Below are 21,025 nucleotides of genomic sequence, written 5' to 3'. Positions count from 1 at the left end.
TACCAGTCTATTCTGCCTGTTCACACACCACTATCATAGTATGTTCTAGTATCTGATAATGTCCCTCACCATTGTTCTTTTTCAGAGGTTTCCTGGCTAGTCTTATTTCCCCTTTTGAACTTTATAATTGGTTTGTCTACCTGAAACAATATTTGTTGGTGTTTTTTTATTGGGATATTACAGTTGCATTTATACTTAGGGAAGATCGACCTCTTTGAGTCTTTCTATCCAAGAACAGGATATTGCTTTCTATTTGTTTAAGTTCACACTTAACCTTTCAGGAGTGTTTTAAAGTTTTCTCCATATACACTTTACTCATTTCTTGTTTATTCCTAAGTATTTTCTTTTTGTTGCTATTGTAAATATGGTCTTCTCTTCCATTATATCTCATAACTGATTCTCACTGGTTATACATATATATGAAGGCTATTGACTTTAGTATGTTAATTTTATATCCTGCTTACTTCCTAAATTATCTTTTTTATGTAGTTTTTCCGTGAACTCTGTGGGTTTTCAGATGTATAATCATCAATCAACACATAAAAGAGAGCATCAAGAGAATCGTTGACAGTGAAAAGCCTGCAGAAAAGAGCAGGTTGGCCCTTGAGATGCCTGCGTAGCAGAGGTCCCTTCACCATCAGGAAGCGTTGCTGAGTCGGAAGGTCAGCGGGAGAACATCCCTTTGAGGAACCGCGAACCTCAGAGATACAGAAACCCGAAATGAGAGTGGAGAAGCACGGGATTTCCCAATCTTCAGAGCAGTTCTACAAGCCTCGACCACCCATTGGATCGGGGAAAGTGGGGACAACGGCCCGGTAAGGAGAAGGAGAAAGATAACCGAGTCCGTTTACCCTTAGGCTGCGAATCCTCAGCCTCCTCTCGCGTGGGCGCGCGGAAAAGCTACCGAGTTGAACACCCCTCCCGCCTCCTTCCTAGAGCATCCGCGGAAGTGCGCCCCGCGCGGGCCCGGCTAGCTGGTCCTTTGCCCCGCGCGGCCACTTCCGGCCTTTGTGGGTCGCCCTCGGTGGGTCCCGGGTCCCGAAGGGGTTCGAGGTGTCGGCCTTTCGCACCTGAGGTGGAAGTCTTCTGCTGTCCTTTGGGGGCTGCGGGTGAGCAAGCCTGTGCTCCGGGCGGGGCGGGCGGCCGGGGATTTCTGTGTTCCCGCGGCCTGGGCCCTTCGGGCCGGGCTGGTGTGGCATCGGCCCCGATCCTGCCCTGCCCAGGCGGGTCCGCAGAAAGCTCTGCTTCCCCAGAGCCCATTCCCCGGCCCCTTTGCCTAGTGCGCCGGAGCCCTGGGGTGAGGGCCCCGCTCCCAGTCTCTGCTGAGGGTTCGGGCTGTTAGCCCCATAACTCCTGGGTTTGTCTTGGGCCTCGGGCGGTGGTTGTATCTTTCTCCTGTTCAGCGCCTCCGGACATTTCTGGACATTCCTGGGTCACAGACGTTGGCCGGCGTCCCTTTCCTGTGCCTACCTTGCTTTAGATTTATAATCACAGAACTCGAGGCTAGAAGAAAGCCTTAAAGAGTAACCTCTTCAGCCTTTTCACGTTATAAATGAAGAATGAGGAGCAGAGAGATTAAGTCCCGAAGAAATAAATTAATGTGACTTTGCTGCTTTTATGATTTCATGGTTTCCACCAGACATCTGGGCATTTACAAAATAAAATAAAAAAAAGCAACTAATCTAAGATGTCCTAACCTTTAATTTTATTATCCTCTTGTTCTACATATTAGTTTTATTCCATTTACTTGTTCTTTATTTTAGGACTAAATAGAAATATTTCCTACCACATCTTACTCTTCCTTCTTAAAGTTCTAAAGTAACTTGGCATCTTTTCTCTTTAGTTTATTCTTAAGTTTTTCTATCAAAGTATTTCTCTTAGTATAGTAAATTAACCTGGGGGCAGACTTTCAAAAATCACACTTAAGTTCTTTGAATTTGCAATTTTTATTTATGGTATAATTTGTATTAATAATGATGGCTTATTCCTCAGGCACGCCCGGGAAGAAACTTTCCAGGGGAGATCTTACTTGAAGCACTCATAAAGGTTTTGGGCAGCTATGATGGCATCTACTTGGGATATGCAGGCCCACAAGGACAAGGATGAACTTTTGGAAGTAAAGATAGAGGAGGAGGAGGAGAAGTATACCACCAGACAGGATCAGAACCTGCAAAAGAACAACACTCATAGCAGAGAGATCTTCCGACAGTACTTCAGACAATTCTGCTACCAGGAAACATCTGGACCCCGTGAGGCTTTAAGCCGACTTCGGGAACTTTGCCATCAGTGGCTTAGGCCAGAGACCCACACCAAAGAACAGATTCTGGAGCTGCTGGTGCTGGAGCAGTTCCTGACCATCCTGCCAGAGGAGCTCCAGGCCTGGGTGCAGGAGCAGCATCCAGAGACTGGGGAGGAGGTGGTAACTGTGCTGGAGGATTTAGAGAGAGAACTGGATGAGCCAGGAGATCAAGTGAGAAAAAAAGATGTGATTTCTGTTTGAGAAAAGATAAATTATGGATTTCTAGGCCAGAAGGAAGTACAGCGTTATTTCACTAAGCATATTCTTAGTTTGATGCATCAGAAAGGGGCCTGAGTTTCATGGAAAATTGGTTAATATGGTGTTAACTTTTGTGCAAGGGGATGGTGTATTTCTGTACTACACTACAAAATTCTGTTTGATGAACATGCTGCTTAGCTTAGAAACAGAAGACTTCTAGGACAGAGAGAAGATGTTACAGACAAAGGTAGCAGGATGGGAAGCAGCCCTTTGAAAGGGGCATCACTTCTGTTGCACAATATAAATAAGAAATAAGTTTCCCTGACTCTCCATTAAAATACTTAAAGATGGAGAAATGAAAGTCACCTTCTCAGGGGAATGAGAGGTAGGAGCAGAATGGAAAGATAGTGGGGAGAGGCAGAGCAGGTTTCCATGTTTCTTTGAGAAGTAGAAAGCCTAGTTAGGTGGAAAGGTGAGTTTTGAGAAGAAAAGTTGAGATAGAGTCTAGGACCTTGAACCCCAACCTCTGGAGTTTAGATTTTATTCTGTAGGACAGAGGCTCTGAACCTTTCTGCTTGAGTCTAAATGAGCTTTACTAACCCTAAAACGTGAAAGAGAACCAGATTATGCAGAACTGTTTTGTCTTGTTTTAATAGTGATATAGGACAGTGTTCTCAACCAGTGGCAATTTTATGCCCCAGAAGGCATTTGGCAATGTCTTGGGACATTTTTATTTATTGTAAGTGAGGGATGTGCTGCTAGCATCTGGTGGGCAGAGAGGGCAAGGATGATGCTAAACACCTTGGAACACAAAGAACAGTCTCAGACTACAAAGAATTATCTGACTCAACATATTAATAGAGCCAAGTCTAGGAAATGTTGGTATAAAGAGTATGAAACTTAGTGAAATAATAAAACAGGAAGTGTAATCTAGCATTGGGATACAAAATAGAGTGGTGGAGAGAGAAGGAGCATGTGGCAAAAAGACATAAGTTTGAAATAGGGTTGTGAAAGTGTGATGGCAAGGGATGAGGCATGTCTTAGGTAAGAATTAATTGGAAATGATGACAGATTAGATTTATAAAGAAGGAGGAATCAATGGAAGAGAACTTGACAGAGCAATCTGTTCTAGGGTAAGCACTAGGAATGTGGAGCTTGAAAGACTAATGTAGTGGAAACACTCCTAACAGTTGAAGACTGTAGGAAATCAGTAAGCAGATAGATACTCTTTTAGGCACTGTGAATCCAACAGTGAACAAAACATAGAAAGTTGCTGCTCTTATGTATTAATAGATTCTAGTCTACTGAGAGGAGACAGTAAATTAAAAAAAAAATCAACAAATATATAAGATGTCAGTGGTGATAAATCCTGTTAAAACAACAGTAACAACAATAAAAGCAGAGAAAAGGAATAGTGAAGGAAATGGGGATTTTGGTATCTTAGGTAGACTTGTCAGAGAAGGCTTTTCAAATAGGGTGATGTTTAGAGTAGAAATCTGACTTAAAAGAGCAGGCCACACAGCTATCAAGGATAAGAGCATTCAGGCAGAGGGAATAGTAAATGGATAGGTCTTAGAGGGAGAATATGCTTGTCATGGTAGAGATGTGTTTGTCAAGGAGGAGATAAAATAGTTATAAGGAGATCATATTATTTAGGGACTTGTAACTCATTATAAAAATTTTGGATTTCGTTCTGAGATGGAAGAGTTTGGGCTAAAAAGAGATATAATCTGACTTAAATTTTAAAATAATCACTGTGACTACTGTGTTAAGACAGTTCTACAATGGGTCTGGCATGAGGGTTGGGGAGGCATAGGGGTCAAAGGTAGAAGAAAGGAAACCGTTTTAGGAGGCCATAGATATAAGCAATTATCTAGGCAAGTGATATTGGTGACTTGGACTAGGATAGTAGCAGTGAAAGTAGTAAAATGTGATTGGATTCTGGATATATTTTGAAGGTAGAGCTTGATAGATTTGTTTTTATATAGAATTACAAAATGTGGGATGTGAGAGAAAGTAAGTTAAGGATTATGCCAGAGTTTTTAGTCTGAACATCAGGTAGAATGGATTTGTCATTCATAGAGATGGGGAAGACTGGGAAAGAGATATGTCTGGGGTGGAGGGACAGGAATCAAAAGTTAGGTTTTAGACGTGTTAATTTTGAGATTCCTGTTAGAATCTAAGAAAAGTTGAGTAAGCAACTGGGTATAAATAGTTGGAATTAAATGGAGGATGTCTGTGCTAGAAATATAAAATTGGGATTTTCAGAATGTGCATGGTTTTTAAAGCCATTAGACAGGATGAGATTATCAAAGGAGTAACCAGCAGTGGAAATGGAAGGAGTGGCCAGGGAGGTAGGAAAAGAACCAGAAGAAAGAATGAGATTTTTAGGTGCAGGCAAAAGTAATTTGATTTTAAACATGTTGAGTTTGTATTGCCAACTAGTCCTTTCTCTGAAAGCATGCTGGGGGCAGCTAATGCAGCTTACAGCTTGATATCTGAGAACTAGTTAGAGATCCAGGGATAGAAGGCACAGCTCAATGTACTGGCCTTTTGTTTTTTCTTTCTTTTGTCAAATTTGAGGTATGAAAAAAATCTTTTTCTGTACTTTTGATATTCTGTACATTCTGGTGATTCTGGCTCTTATTCTGGAGACAGAGGCTACAAAATGAAACTGTATCAGAGAAATAGAGGCAGTGTATAGTGATTTTTTATTTACAAAATTTTCCCTTTGAAGGGAATGGGGGAGTAATATGAGGGCCTGTTGTATGCCTAGGTCCTGTGCTAGATGCTTTATATACATATGTATAATCTCAGGGAGAGTAACTAACTAAAGTTCACAAAGGTACTAAAACTAAGAGACAGAGTAAGTAATTGGTGTGATTCCAAATCCTTGCTTTTAAATGCAAGAGGAAATGGACCTATAGAGGAATGGGAGCCACAGAGTGGCTGAAATTGCTGAATAATGAGTTAGTTAATTGAGGAAGCAAGGGTCAGAGGGAAGCAGAAAGGGATGGGATTGAAGGCAAAAGTAGAAAGAGATATGAGCCTTGAAAAAGAGAAAACATCTTCCTCTAAGATAGTAGGGAAGGAGAAGAGTATGAGGATGGAGATAAAGTGAAGGGTAGATAATTTTTTAGATGATTGTGATCTTAGATAAATAGAAAATAAGATCATCTCCCTAGAGAGAAGTGGGATGGGCACCTCAGAAGGGCAGAGACTATTGGAAACAGCTTCTGGAATGAATGTGAAGAGATTTCTCTCCTTTCCCTTTTTTCCCTTTCTTTCTCCCTCCTTCTCCTACCCTCTTTCTTTTCTTCCTCTCTCCTGTTTCCTTTTGCCTTTCTTTGCTATCACTTCTCTGCATTATTTCCCTTTACTTATCCCCTTTCCTTTTCCTCTTTATCTTATGTTTTATTTTCCCCTAAGTTCTGTCTTTTTTATTCTTCTGCCTCTTTTACCTTCTTTTTCTTTTGTCCCATGTTCTGTCTTTCTCACTTTACCTTCTCCACTTCTTTGAACATGAGACAAAGTATTAATAGTAACCAACATACTTCAGGTGTTAACAACAGCGGAAATTACTTTTGGCTGGGGAAGGAAAGGTTCCCCACAGGAGGCAACATTTACATGGGCCTTGAAGATTGGGTAGGGTTATGGCAGGCTGATATCTGGAAAGAAGGTTATTTCAAGTTTCAGCAACCTGGCTGCCACTGCTATGAATACTATACTATTTTGTTTTCTGTTATCAGAGTGAGTCTGTCAGCTATATCTCATTTTCCTCAGGTCTCAGTCCATACTGGGGAACAGGAAGTGTTCTCTCAGGAGATGGTACCTCTAGGAACAGAACAAGAACATAGTATGTCCCTCCAGTCCATAAAAGCCCAGCTACAGTGTGAATCTCCAGAACTTGGAGTCCAGCAGCAACAAGGTAAAGAAGAAAGTCCCATCTTGGAAGGAAGAAGAAGACAGAGCCAACTAATACAGAACACTGGGGCTCTTTTGTACTTAGTACTGTTTCTGTTCATTAAACTCAGAAAGGCCTCTCTAGGAATCTGAGGGCTATGCATAGACTGTTGGACAGCCTGATTTATGACTCTTCAATTCTTTCCTTTTTTTTAATATTCACGTTTTTCTAAATTCTGGTTGTATTTTATTTTAGATCACTTAATTTAGTCCTTCTGATACTGACCTCTGTTGTTTCTAACCTTTGTTCTACCAGATAATACCACTATCTTCCACTTGGACTATATCCTTTCTCCTTTATTAAATAAACCTTTGCCCCATAATGTCTGCAACTAACTCTCAGATGGTCAAGACCAAAAAAAAAAATTATACTAATAAAGAGAAGGAATAATAATGCAAATGTGGAAAAATGTTAAAAGTTGGGGAAGGTGTGAAAGACCCCCTACCTTCCTTATCGCGACTTTCTCTATATTTTTTTCTGTTTCACTCAATTTTTTTAAACAGGTAAAAATAAGCATGGTTCAAAAACAGAAATTTTAAAAGTTATTCAATGAAAAGTTTCCATTCTACTCAATTCCCCAGGGATCTAATTTCTTCTCCCTACTCTGAAATAAGTTGTCACTGTTATTAATTTCCTGTGTGTCCTTCCAGAGATTTTTTTCATGAAGAGACATTTTTCATCTTGAAACAAATATATTTTTCTCCCCTTATCACTAAGATGCTAGAATCTTGCATTTTTTATTTCTTTTTTTTTTTTTTGACATAGTGTGGATTTGTCTCACATCTGGACATTTTTTATTTAACAGCTGCTTAATATTAAAATGGTTGGGTGTACCACACAATAAACTTAGCCAGTCCCCTGCTAATGATATTTGTCTTCAGCATTTTACTGTAACAAGTAGTGTTGCAATAAATAACCATGTGTGTGAGTATGTCTGTAGCGTAAATTCCTATATGTGGAACTACTAGGTCAAAAATTTGATAGATATTGTGAAATTGCCCTCTATAAAGGATTGCATCAATTCACACTCCCACCAGAAATATGTTATCCATTTTGTGAACACAGTGTTGTATCAAACTGATTAGGCAAATCTGATGGGTAAAAAATTATATCTCAATTTGTTTAAATTTGCTTTTCCCTGATTGTGAGATGGAGCATATTTTCCTATGCTTAAGAGCATTTTCTTTTCTGGAAACCATCAATTTTAACTTTACCCAGTTTTTTTTTTTTTTTTTTTGAGACAGAGTCTCACTCTGTTGCCCAGGCTAGAGTGCTGTGGCGTCAGCCTAGCTCACAGCAACCTCAAACTCCTGGGCTCAAGCAATCCTCCTTCCTCAGCCTCCTGAGTAGCTAAGACTACAGGCATGCGCCACCATACCCGGCTAATTTTTTCTATATATATTTTTAGTTGTCCATATAATTTCTTTCTGTTTTTAGGAGAGACGGGGTCTTGCTCTCGCTCAGGCTGGTCTCGAACTCCTGAGCTCAAACGATCCAGCCGCCTCGGCCTCCCAGAGTGCTGGGATTACAGGCGTGAACCACCACGTCCAGCTCCAGTTTTGGTTTTGTGTGTGTTTTGTTTGTTTGTTTTTTTGAGACAAAGTCTTGCCCTGTCGCCCTGGGTAGAGTGCTGTGGCATCGTCATAGCTCACTGCAACCTCAAACCCCTGAACTCAAGTGATCCTCCTGTCTCAGCCACCTGAGTAGCTGGGACTACAGGCCTGTGGCTAATTTTTCTATTTTTAATAGAGACAGGGGTCTTGCTCTTGCTCAGGCTGGTCTCGAACTCCTGAACTCAAATAATCCTCCTACCTCAGCCTCCCAGAGTGCTGGTATTACAGGTTTGAGCCAGTGAACTTGGCCTCTTTGCCCAGTTATATATTGGGTTATTGATTTCTTCCCTTAACAATTTTTGAAGTACTTTATATGTTAGGTCCATCTTATATTCTAATGCCATTTTATAGTCATGAAGAAACTCTAGGTTCTTATTTGTGTTTCATTTGAATAATTTTATATTGCCTAATGAAGTTACTGTTGGACACTAGGTAACATTTGTGATCACTTTGTAGTTTCAGATGTTGAGACTGGAAATGAGTACAGAAATTCAACTCTAAAGCAAGAAGTTTCTGAAGAAATGAAACCATATGGGAATACATCTAGCAGATTTGAAAATGATATACCTCAGTCTACTAGGTGTGGAGAAACTCATGAACCTGAAGAAAAAACAGAAGAGCCTTCTGGATACCCCAGGGTAGATAAACAAACTACATGTGATGAAAATGGAGCAAGTCTGACTGAGAACTCAGACCACACTGAACACCAGAGAATCTGTCCAGGAGAAAAATCTTATGAATGTGATGACTGTGGAAAAGCTTTTAGTCAACAGTCACGCCTCTTAGAACATCAGAGGATCCATACTGGAGACAGACCCTATAAATGCGAAGACTGTGGAAAAGCTTTCCGTGGAAGAACTGTGCTTATTCGACACAAAATAACACATACTGGAGAGAAACCATATAAATGTAATGAGTGTGGCAAAGCCTTTGGCCGGTGGTCAGCTCTTAATCAACATCAGAGACTTCACACAGGAGAAAAACACTACCACTGTAATGAATGTGGCAAAGCCTTTAGTCAGAAAGCAGGTCTCTTTCACCATCTCAAGATCCACACAAGAGACAAACCTTATCAGTGTACTCAGTGTAATAAAAGCTTTAGTCGGCGTTCCATACTTACTCAGCATCAAGGAGTTCACACTGGTGCGAAGCCCTATGAGTGCAATGAGTGTGGAAAAGCCTTTGTTTATAACTCATCCCTTGTTTCCCATCAGGAAATCCACCACAAAGAAAAGTGCTATCAGTGTAAGGATTGTGGGAAATCCTTTAGTCAGAGTGGCCTTATTCAGCATCAAAGAATTCACACTGGAGAAAAACCCTACCAATGTGATGTATGTGAAAAAGCCTTTATTCAAAGGACAAGTCTTACAAAACATCAGCGAATTCACACTGGAGAGAGACCCTATAAATGTGATAAGTGTGGGAAGGCTTTTATCCAAAGATCGGTCCTCACGGAACATCAGAGAATCCACACTGGAGAGAGGCCCTACAAGTGCGATGAGTGTGGGAATGCCTTCCGAGGAATCACCAGTCTCATTCAGCATCAGAGAATCCACACTGGGGAGAAACCCTACCGATGTGATGAGTGTGGAAAAGCCTTCAGACAGAGGTCAGATCTTAGTAAACACCAGAGAATCCATAATAGAAGTGGTCCCTATATATGTAAAGAGTGTGGGGAATCATTCAGGCAGAATTCAGCTCTTACTCAACATCAGTCTATCCACAAAGGAGAAAAATCTGTTTCTGTGTGATGACTACAGGGAAGCTATCTCACAGACTGCGGGCTGGTGAGAAATACTAGCTTTTTAATGATTTGGGGCAAAACTTCAGTCATTAATACTGTGAGTAAACTTCATATATTTAATAAGAACCCACTGTGTGCTGCCCAATGTATTAGGTGTTGTGGAGAACAAGAAAATAACACCAGCCTTATTTTCTTGAAGAGTTTACAGCCTAATTTGGGATATATAAGATCCACATATTTAGTTAAATAAGACTGTAGGAGAGTAAGATTAATGCTCAACGTGGTATAGCATTAAAATGGCACTTGGTAGACATTAAGTGCTATAAATTCTAAAGACAGATTTCTTTTGTCTAGCATGATCAGGAAAGACTTTATTGAAAATAAGGATGTGATGAGCAGATTTGGAAGGCAAAAGGGAGAAAACATTTAGGTAAAGCAGATGTAAGCAGAGGTAAGAGTGCCTGTGGTTTGGAAGCATCAGTGACAAGACCTAAAGTGGAGAGTTTATTCGTATTGGGCAATTGACAGCATTAAGTCAGAAGCAGCTTGGAGACAGGCTGTGGGAGGGCTAGAATGTCAATAATTTCGTCTAATAATTTACAGCACTTTGACACTTAACACTTTTCTCGTTTAATTCCTAAAATGCCACTGTAAATCAAAATTAGTCTCCATTTTAAAAATGAGGATATTCTTCCTTATGGAGTTGGTGACATAGCTATACTACCACACAAAAACCAGTACCTAAGTGCCAGGTCTCTGGTTTATAGTCTTCTCCATTACACTAGTGATTCCCCAACTTTGATGAACACCAAAATCACCTGTGGAGCGTGTTTAACACGCCTGAGTCTTACTCACAGACATTCGGTTTCATTAGGCCTAGGATGGGAGTTGAATCTGTTCTTATAGTGCCACAGTCACTTGTTGTACTCTAGTATTTGAGAAACATTGAGTTGAATCACAGCTGACTTCATGGTTGCTTGTGAAGTGAAGAAGCCTGAATACAGTCGTGTAAACAAGGGGATACTGTAGACTTTTAGCACAAAGAAATCCCTACAGAGGACATGTGCCACCAGCTCTTTAGAGTAAACAGGGAATTAGACCACCGTCATGCCTAAAATCTAAGGTTTTAAGGTGGCCTTTCCATCCTTCAAATTTAAGTGTTTCAAAAAAGAAACCTACATTCCAAGGCTTACCACGGTCTTCTGAGTGCAAGGCCTTATGTGTTTGTTTATTTAGGGGAGAGATGCTGGTATTTCTTTGTGTTTTACTTTCAACTTCCCTTGTTTCCCAGCTCTATCATTATCATTGTATTCTGAATTTTCTAATAATTGCTCTTAATAACGGATTTATAACTTTTTGGTTTGTATACCTTCTTGAGCACATAAAGGGCCCAGAGATTACAGATACTGTCCCTTGGGCTTCTGAAAAATAGCCAACTGGATGACTTTACCCTTGTATGGCTAAGTTAAAAATTCTGTTTTGGATGAGAGCTTATGATGATTATTTTTGTGGACAATAGAAAAGCCACATAGAAGTACATATGGTTCCTGATCTGTTTGCCTTTTTATATAGGAATCAATCTCTACTGAGATGTCCTATTATTTCTTTCCTTTTTTACCTTGCCATAACAAATTCCACACCACAATTGCTGGGACTATCTAAGACAACTCCAGTCCCTCTTCTTCCCTCACTTCTATCGGTCACTGGGTTTGAAGTGGTGAGACAGTGACAATGGGGGAAGGGGAGAATGAAAAAAGTAATTTCCATTCTTCTTTAGTAAGTCCCACTCCTAATTACATTTCTACGCAGCTCTATGTCTTTGTCCCATCTTCTTCCCGCTCCTATGATATATTCTACCCCTATTTCCCTAATGTCCCTGCCTCTTGCCCCACTATTCATAACCTCTATACAGATTATCATCACAGGGTTGGAACTGGGAGAGTCCTTAGTCCTATAGGAATACCTGTGTTTCTAGCTTTCTAAGTTGTAAATGTGAACACATTTTCCCATAGAAATGATAATGGTATAAGTAGTATAATTTAGGCATATTACATGTCAAATTGGCTTTTGGGATTGGAACTTAATAGGACTTTCTGTATGGAAAAACATTCTTGAGTTCACAACAGAGAAAAACAAATGAACAGGTGGAAAACAACCACTGCTTATGTAGGCTTTTTCATAACACCAACATTGGAGTTGCACACATAAAACACTGAGGCAACTGGGATTAGAAACCTAGTTTTTCACCTCAAGGAAACAAACAAGGATCCCAAATCTATACCAGAGAGCTCTATAGCTATAAGTATATGAGGCCTGTTCCCTAGCTAAGCTTACTCTGCTTCCCATTTCTCACTCTCATGCAAACTCTTCTCATTGGAGGGGACTTTACTTACTAATTGTGGGGAGTTAGCTACACTCCCAGCAAAAAATCGGGTCCCTCAGGCAGGGGTCATCGCAAAGCATGAAAAAATAGTAGGAAATAGAAATAAAAATAATACACAGAGGCAAAAATATAGTTTATAAAGAATAGATTTATGAAGATAGATAAGGAGGGTATTTGGAGGATTACATGGCTTTCCCATCAGACGTGCAACCGTGACTGAAGTTTTACATAGGTATTTATAGGTACAGTTTTCGGTTGCCAGGGGTAACAGGATTTACATAATAACAGGTAATTCGGTTTAGGTTCAGAGTCTTCCAAAAAGCTTCTACAGATCCCTTAATTAACTGTATCTATGTGAACAAATGGTTATAAAATCTTTTTAGGGCAAACTTCTAAGTTTTAAGATAAAGCTATCACTTTAGCAAAAACAGAGACACCCTGGCTCTGGTTATTGTGTATTAGAACAGGGATTTCAGAAGTGAAGTATGAGCTGTCCCTTACGCTAATTACTTTAACCGCATGGGTATGTCTGGGTCCCTGAGGCGCTCGGGCAGCATGTTTTTTTTATCAGCTCCCATCTGGGGCGGCCTGTCTTTACTGATCAGCTCCCCATCCCGTGACTCCATGCAAAGCCTGCTTTGTCCTTCAAAGCAGGTGAGAACCACAGGCCTGAGACTGCTGTGTCACCTTGGAAAGCAGCCACCTTGGAATGCAGCCGCTACTGACCATTGAGACGCCCTCCTGAGGCGAGACAGTTTTTGATATGCGAACTAACAAGTTCACATTTTCCTCCAGGGCAAAGCCTTGCAAAACTCCTGAAATCATTTCTGTCTCTAAAAATATAGGGGGCATTTCCATAAATCAATATTTCTTAGGCCTAACAAGTAATGTGAACCTTTAGGAGAATGCCCTCCTTACCAGACCAATGCTATCCATATTCCTTATCTGGTCTGATTTTATAGACTTGTTATCCAAACTGAAATTGCTCTGCATAGTAATTTCAGAGCCTCTTTCTTCAATCTGACTGCTCACTGGAATGTAATCTGTTTTTTTAAACTTACTTTGTACTTCTTTCAGTGTCTTTATTTGGGGTCTTTGCAGTTCATTTTCTGCTTTACATGTTTCTGTCAGTGCACACATGTTCCTCCACTTGCCTCTCTGCACACTACTTAATCTGACTCCCTTATGTACCAAATATTATAGAGGGACCATGAACAAAGACCAAGAACAATGGAATATGCCTGTTATATAAGAGGAAACAGTTCATACTTGTTTAAAAATAAATATGGGCATTTTGTTCTGGTTGTTTCTTGTGCTTAAATATAGTTGTAGTACCAAAAAAAGGTGAAGTGGCATGGAATTTTCAGGTACACATCATGAATCAAACTAGTTATCCAGGATAAGGAGAAAATATAGTAGAATTAGGTTACTGCTTGGAGCTAAATTGACAATACAGAAAAATCGAGGCTTTGAGGGGCAAATAGAGGTTGGTGACAGATGTTAGATATGGACTAGGAGTGCTGCATTGGGGGGTGCAATGAACAGAGAATGCCTGTGATGAGGTCAAGAACACATCTTTATGGATAAAGGATAGATGTGGTGTGACAGGATCTAGGAAATCAGGGACCTTTGAGGCATCTTATCTATGTGGATTTTGAAATAATTAACAATAACAGGAGGCAGAATGGAAAGGACAAACGTGAAAATGAAGCAGGTCCAAGGGAGAAGTAATGGCAGTTAATAGTAGTAACAACCACAACAGCCCGGTAAAAGTACTTGGTATAAACTCAAATGAATTAATCATAAAGTATCAGCTTACAAATTACATTAAGAATGAGAATAAGATTGCCTGGCTTCTCTTTTCTAATTGATTCAGGGTAAACAAGACATTGATTAAGGCAAAAAGCACAGAGAGGTCTGGGAAGAGTCATGTTGTAAAGCAATGAAAAGTGAAGTGAGCGTAAACACAGCTGTGGATGAAAAAGTAACCTGACAAATGGATTCTAAAGAGTACAGTGGGAAGGGGCTCCAAAGGGAAAAAAGATGGATCTCTCCCCCCAAAAATAAATTGTATGTAGTGGTTGCTGGAATTTGATGTATGAGATAAAAGCTTATGAGAAAGGAGAATGGGATTCAGCAGAGCTCTGAATTGAGAAATCTCAACTGTATGGTGAGGTTGGAGATGGAGAGCACTAAGATACAAGAACTTAGACAAGCTCTGTACTCCTATACTCCATACAGAAGTAGCCTCTTTTGTCAATATACAAAATAGATTAGTAATTGTAGAGTTGTTATAGTCAAAACAAAGCTATTATTGACCAACTTTTGGAATTGAGAAAAGGATTAACACTGTACATTTATTAATTTCTTACTAAGGGACAGGCATTACTAAATGCTTTACTTACATTGCTTCATTTTTAGCTGGGGAAACTGAAATCAATGAATTAAAGCTGCTCAAGGTCACAAAGTTAGTATATGGTGGGGTCAGGATTTAAACCCAAGCAGCCCAATTTGAGAGCCCATACTTTTAAACTCTGTGATACTCTTCTTCTGTTTTATTTCAGTTGAATGAACCTTATTTTGCAGTAGAAATTTAGTGTCTTGAATAATTATCTGTAGACACTTTTCAACTCCTGTCACTATTCTGGCAAATACTTAGTCCTGGGGTTCAAACACCTCAGGTAAATAATATCACCACCCTCTCTGCATACCAAATTGTGGGCGAGGTTTGGCCAACATAAACATAGCCCTGATTCTTGTTCCCCGCACAGTGAGGATGTCTCAGGAGACATTCCACTTTAGAAACGGGTTCTTTATATGACAGGATCACCCTGCTAGTTTAGAACCATAATTCACCTTCTGCTTTTTTCTTTAAGGTAGATCATAAAGATTTAAAGAGATGTCCTCAAGTGTTAATAACCCATTATGGATTTATCTTTGATGAGAGCTTTTAAAAGTGGTTTTATATTTGGAGCCAGTACCACTTCTTAAAAGACATAACTACATGTTATATAAAATATTGATTTTGTTTGCTTAAAATTGACCTCTTATGGTTCATATGGTACCCCTTTTGACTCTACAAGGCCAGAGTTTGAGCAACAAGTGCTTGTTCAACCTGGGGATAATCATGTGGTTAGCCTTTAATTGAATCTCTTCCCAACTTTTATTCTTTTACACCAAAAAGTTCTTATACCACAGCCCCTCCAGCAGCTCATTTTATTGGAATGTCTTTGGATTCTTGTTCCTTTCAAATGTTTCTGAGTGTACTTGGTAAGGAGTCCTAGCGCATTTTTTGTACATATACAGTATTTCTACATATATAAATGTATAAAAAGTTTATGTGTATGAATATATTTTTATATAATGTATATAATTTGTATTTTATATATATAAGTTAATTTGATGTATATAAATGGCTTTTTAACAAAGCCAACCAGGATTAGTGTTTTAAATTCCTCAGTTGATTAGCTCCCTAGCTTACATTGTAAGACTGTCATTGAGAGCCAGCAGTTTTTCCCTTGATTTTATGGAAAGTTTATTTTCTTCACACACATTTAAAAAAAAAAAAAATTTCAGCATCTGAAACCATCAGTCAAGGCTCCCAGAGCTTTCACCTATCATAATTCAAGGTGATCTTTGGGGTATATGTTTGCTCTTACCAATCATCTTCCTAAGCCCAAATGGCCTGCTGCTAGTTGTCCCAAGAAGGACTCCTAAGTGGAGGCCATTTGTAACCTCTGATTTATGGTTAGATCTTCATTATTCCTCTTTAAGCGTGGTCTGCATATCTTACTTTTTAAATCTAGTGCCTTAGTTTTGCCTACTTCAATGAGTATCTTTCCATTTCATCCCTGGTAAAGAATGAGGCAGTCTAGAGATTCTACAGCTTCCTGTAGCCAATTTCCTTACTCCTGAGACAGGGTTTAAAAACATAGTTTCTGGAGACAGATTGCCAGGGTTCAAGTTTCAGCTTACTAGCTGAGTGACTTTGGGCAAGTGATTTAACCTCTCTTGTGACTCAGTTTCCTCAAATGTAAAATGGTGATAATAATAGTATTACCTAATTGGGCAATTATTTGGATTAACAGAGTTACGTATTATATAAAGCACTTAGAGTAGTGCTTGGCATATATTTAGTGCTTTAGAACTGTTTGCTGTAGTTTTGATTGTTACTGTGAGCTCTCAAATGCGTTGGCTCTAGGTGCCCTAGCCCAGGTCTGAATTTACCTTTAACCATTCTGCAAGTTTCCCAGGACTGCTTCACAGTCCTCCTGGCCCTGGAATAGAAGCTCCCACCCAGGTCGGATTTCACTTTCTTGCCTTGGGAACTGATGAACAGTAGCCCATAGGGGACACATATCACCCAACCTGTAAAGGAGAGATTTCCCTGTCTTTTATCTCCGCCCCTGTTAGTTATAGTTTCCGCTCTTTGCCCTGGGGGCTGCTATTCTGAAGTTCTGCAGCCGGAAGGCCAGCCCCCGGCGGGGCCAGATGTGCCCCAGTTTCACAGCTTGAGCCCTTGGGGTTACTTGACTGCACAGCCGAACCGGCGCTTCTCATCGGGGGTGGGGTGTCGCCAGGCAACCACAGAGAGGAAAAAGCCTCCAGAATCCCGGAGAGGCTGAATGCTGAGGCAGCTGGTGACCGCGGCCACACCTAGGGCTGCAGGCCTTCCTGGCCTTTGTGACAGCGGTGGTCTCAGGGTCTTGGGCTTCAGGTTTAGAATTCGGTGACTCTGATGAGGTTGGGCCTGGTGGTAGAGAGCTGCCAGGGAAAGTTAAGGATGACTTCCAAGTTGTGAGGTATCAGGATAACTGGGGGCTGTTGAGAAAAAGAGGAAGGTCTGTGTTCCTGGTTTGGTAAAAGGGAAAGTTGAGTTCGTGGAGGGACTTCATGTGATTCATGACTCTCCCAAGAGTAGATAGGTCGATGCTTGAGTAGAAGAGAAACTACTTACTGGCTGTGTGAGTTTGAGCAAATTACTTAATCTCTCTGTGCCTCAATGTCATTCATCTGCCAGTGGAATTAGTATCTACTTAAGTTACTACATTCATAGTACATTTTAAATAAATATTAGCTGTTATTTCTCATTTCTGATGCTCTTTTTACCGTTTGTGTGGGATGCACTAAGAAGGAAAACCATTGGGAAGGGGGTCATATCTTTCTCTCAAGCCTTATTAACGTAAACATGTAGGAAGGAAAAGACTAGTAGATGGAGTTGGCGAATAATTTGCAAAGTAACTCCCGCTCTCCTGATTTATTTAGCTTCCAGACACAGGGTTCCGTTTTCTTTCAGTGCATCATCCAGGTAAGTGAGTTCTTGGGTTAAAGAGCTAAACAAAATTTAGTTTCTGTTAACATTGTTATTTTATGCCTCAGGAGGAAGACTAGCTACAAGGAAATACTTCTGAAAAATCAGTGTGAACCCCAAGCTGGAGTGAATCTTCTCCTGAGCTCTCTCATTCCAGAATGGCAGTCCTGTTGCAGGAAAGATCTCTAAAATTGACTGATGGTAGAAGAAGAGGTCTGTGTCTGGGACCAAGAATCAAGCTGCCAAAGAAATCACAGATCTTTCCTCAAACTTTAAGTTGTTACTACCAGGAGATAGATACTTGCACCTCACAGGACTGTCAGGAGACTCAGGGAGCTCTGTCCACAGTTCCTGAGGCCAGAAATACATATTAAAGGAGCAGGTGCTGCAATAGGTCCTGACCCCTGCCTGGGAAGCTGCAGACCTAGGTAGGATAATATCATCCAGAATGTGGAGAGGAGGCATCGATCATGCTGGAAAAGTTGAAGAGACAGCAGGAATAAAGGACAAGCCACAGGTGGGAAGGGTCGGGAGGATTACTTATAGCTTGACTAGTAAAAGGCTTTGGGAATAGCACAGAAAGCAACAACACTGAACTTCAGAATCCACCAGATGTCTCTGGAGCCATAACCCAGCATTCCCCTCTTGGACGTTAGTTCTCCCTGCTATTTATGTGCACCTGTGGAACCTTCTTTTTCTATATTGGGGGTTTTTGTTTGTTTGGGCATTTTTGTTGAAGATTGGGCTTCAAATTCAGTTTTCCAAGACCAACTTCATCCTGTTGCCTTTAGGTCTGAGGGTAAAGTATAGAACAAGATATGCTTATGGCAAAGATAGTACCTTGAAATCAAAGGTTTCAGATCTAACCTAAGACCCTATTTTAGTTTAGCTCTCAGCATTGTTGCCTTTTGCTATAGAAAACTGATGACAAAGGATCTCTGGAGAGACAGAGAAGGAGAGCCTTGCAGGGGAAGCTCTTTACAACTTTTAGTAGCGTCTTCTATCTTGAAACCTTGCCTCTACTCACCTGCTTGTTATCTACTTGATCTTTAAGTAGAAACTCTCAACCATATTTGTTGGGTTTTTGGTTTTTGGCCTATTTAACTCCTTTGGCTACAAAGTGTTGCTTTATTATGTTTTAGACCTGAACATTACCTGGAAAAGTTATTTCCTCACTGTAAATTTTCCACTTTACTGATTTCCCACATCAAATTTGTATGGTATATTTTAAAACTGGTTTAGCTATTGTTTCAACTTAACTTTTATTATATCCCATGTTTATTGATCCACTCAACAAATATTTATTGAGCATTTCATAGGTCTATAGTAGTGGCCTAGGCACATATCAGTAGATGGAAATAGTCCTTTTAACTATCCTTAGCAAATTAAACTTTCTCTTGATTTCATGATATTCCTTACTTCTCAGCTCTGGATTCAAACTGATCTCTTGACTTTTTTGATTATACCTTCCTGATTCTTTGATTGTTGCATTTTGTGAGAACAATGTTCCATGCTCTTCCAGTCCCTTTCTGCCTAGCTCAATCTTCTCACTCAAACAGCACCCTCTCCCCCCACCACTACCCCCACCATGCTCCATGTGCCTTCTTGGGGACTTCACAAAATTGAGATGCCAGTTTAGAGATTTAAAAAAGGCATGCACTTTAGGTAAAACTGGGTTTTACTTTTATCACTGTTCCTTATCATAAGTCTCATCTCAAGAGACAACTGACATTTGAATTGTCTGTGTATTTTTTTTTTAGATGGTGTTACTGAGAATGAAAATAAGAACTTGGCTTCAAAACAAAAAAATTCTGGAGATGCTGAATTACGTGGGGGGAATCTGTAGAAGTGCAACATCAATGCAGTAAATGTAGTATAAAAGCTTTAGTTACTAGTGAATTATTACTCAGCATCAAGGAGTCTGTGCTGAAGAGACTCTCTTTGCAATCAACAAGTTTTGATAGGCTTTTGCTTATAGTGGATCCCTCCTTTCCCACCAGGAGATCCACCACAAGGAAAAATGCTATAGTATGAGGAATGTGGGAAAGTCTTCAGCCATAGTGGCCTTATTTGACATCAAAGAATCCACATAAGAGAGAGAACATAAATGTGATGACTGTGAGAAGGCTTTCATTCAGCAAGGAAACCTTATATTAATAGAACCTGTGTGAAGAATGTAGGAAGGAAGACCTCTACCTAGAAGTCAGGAGAGACCAGAGAATCTACACAAGAGAGAGATCTTAGAAATATGATGACTGTGGAAATGTTTTCCATGGAATCACCAGCTTTTTTCAGCATTGGAGAATTCACACTAAAGAGAAAACCTGACATTGTGTTGAGTATGGAAAAGTCTTCAGAGATTGGACCCTGGGAAATATTAATATCAGCAAATTAATATTAGAGAGGCTCTTACAAATGAGAGAATTGTGGGAAGTTGTATGGACAGAGATGAAGCCTCAATAGCAGAATCTCCAGAGTACTGAAAAGTTAATATAGTTAATGTAAATGGGCAAGTTGTATGCGGAATGAGTATTTTTAGACTGCCCACTTTAGCCAGTAAAAACATTAAATGAATGCCTAATGTCAAGAAAAGCAAAAGTCACACGGGGTTTTTTCCTTTTCCAGAAGAGGTTTATATATGTAAGCAACCAAGACTTTTGAAATAAGTTGTTTACCTGCATCTCTGGACTTTTGATCTGTCTCCTGGGTGATTATCTGTGGGTTGGGTAGCATGTTATTTCCTTTATGCCTGCTCTAGTCTCATGCCTTTAATTTATTCAACAAGTATAGATAGTACTATTATTATGGGCTAAATAGGCGTGTATTGATACCCCAGGACACAAAAGGCATATGTATAATGTCTCAGTAAATTGTGAAAGGAACCACATCATTGAATTGCTGGGCACTTTCATAAATTTGGGACTGCCTCTATGTTCTCCAACACAAGGCCATGTAGGTGTCTTTCAGAGAGTATATTTTTTCCAGCTTTGGCTTATTTTTTTAAGATAAAAAAAGAAACTTCACATATACTCTATTGACAGGTTGACCGGTATTTTTTCTTATAGATAACACATAATATAACATTGTGAAGGCTAATACTTTAAGTAACTTACTATCATTGTCAGTTCTAAAACTTACAGGATAAAAGGGGAAAGAGTCTTTACTAGCTGTCAGCAAATCGGTAATGTAGCCCAATCTCTGCCCATGATAGGAGATTTGTATATTTTATAGTAGGTCACTAAATATAGGTACCATGTATTAGTATTTGAAAACTTTGAATCAATTATTTCAGAGTGCTAGGTTTGTATCTGCTGTACATCCCTATACTTTTTGTGTAGGTATTACATCATTATTTTAAAAGTTAGTCTGCATTCTGTAATAGGCTTTTCCAGCATCTATGGATATCACATTTTTTTCTTAACTCTATTATTATATTATATAAAAGGATTTCTTAATGTTGAAACAAGCTCGCATTCCTGGAATAAACCTCACTTAGTCGTGATGTATTCTTTT

General features: G+C 39.8%; 1 protein-coding gene across 4 annotated transcripts in view; it reads left to right on the top strand.

Moving 5' to 3' along the window:
- The window catches only part of ZSCAN12 (zinc finger and SCAN domain containing 12), a 25,378-nt gene extending 4,353 nt beyond the window's left edge, over nt 1-21,025 (top strand). The window contains exons 1-6 of one of the 4 annotated variants that reach the window (XM_045552046.1): nt 822-1,109; nt 1,993-2,470; nt 6,281-6,425; nt 8,531-9,683; nt 17,581-18,029; nt 19,273-21,025. In XM_045552046.1, the coding sequence (XP_045408002.1) occupies nt 2,060-2,470; nt 6,281-6,425; nt 8,531-9,683; nt 17,581-17,701 (1,830 nt within the window). In that variant the 5' untranslated portion in view covers nt 822-1,109; nt 1,993-2,059 and the 3' untranslated portion in view covers nt 17,702-18,029; nt 19,273-21,025. The other 3 variants (XM_045552044.1, XM_045552045.1, XM_045552043.1) reach the window with 3 other exon arrangements.

This window comes from Lemur catta, chromosome 5 (genome assembly GCF_020740605.2).
Source record: "Lemur catta isolate mLemCat1 chromosome 5, mLemCat1.pri, whole genome shotgun sequence".
NCBI lineage: Eukaryota > Metazoa > Chordata > Mammalia > Primates > Lemuridae > Lemur > Lemur catta.
Note: the sequence above shows the minus strand (reverse complement) of the source record. Positions and strands in the feature narration are given on the sequence as shown.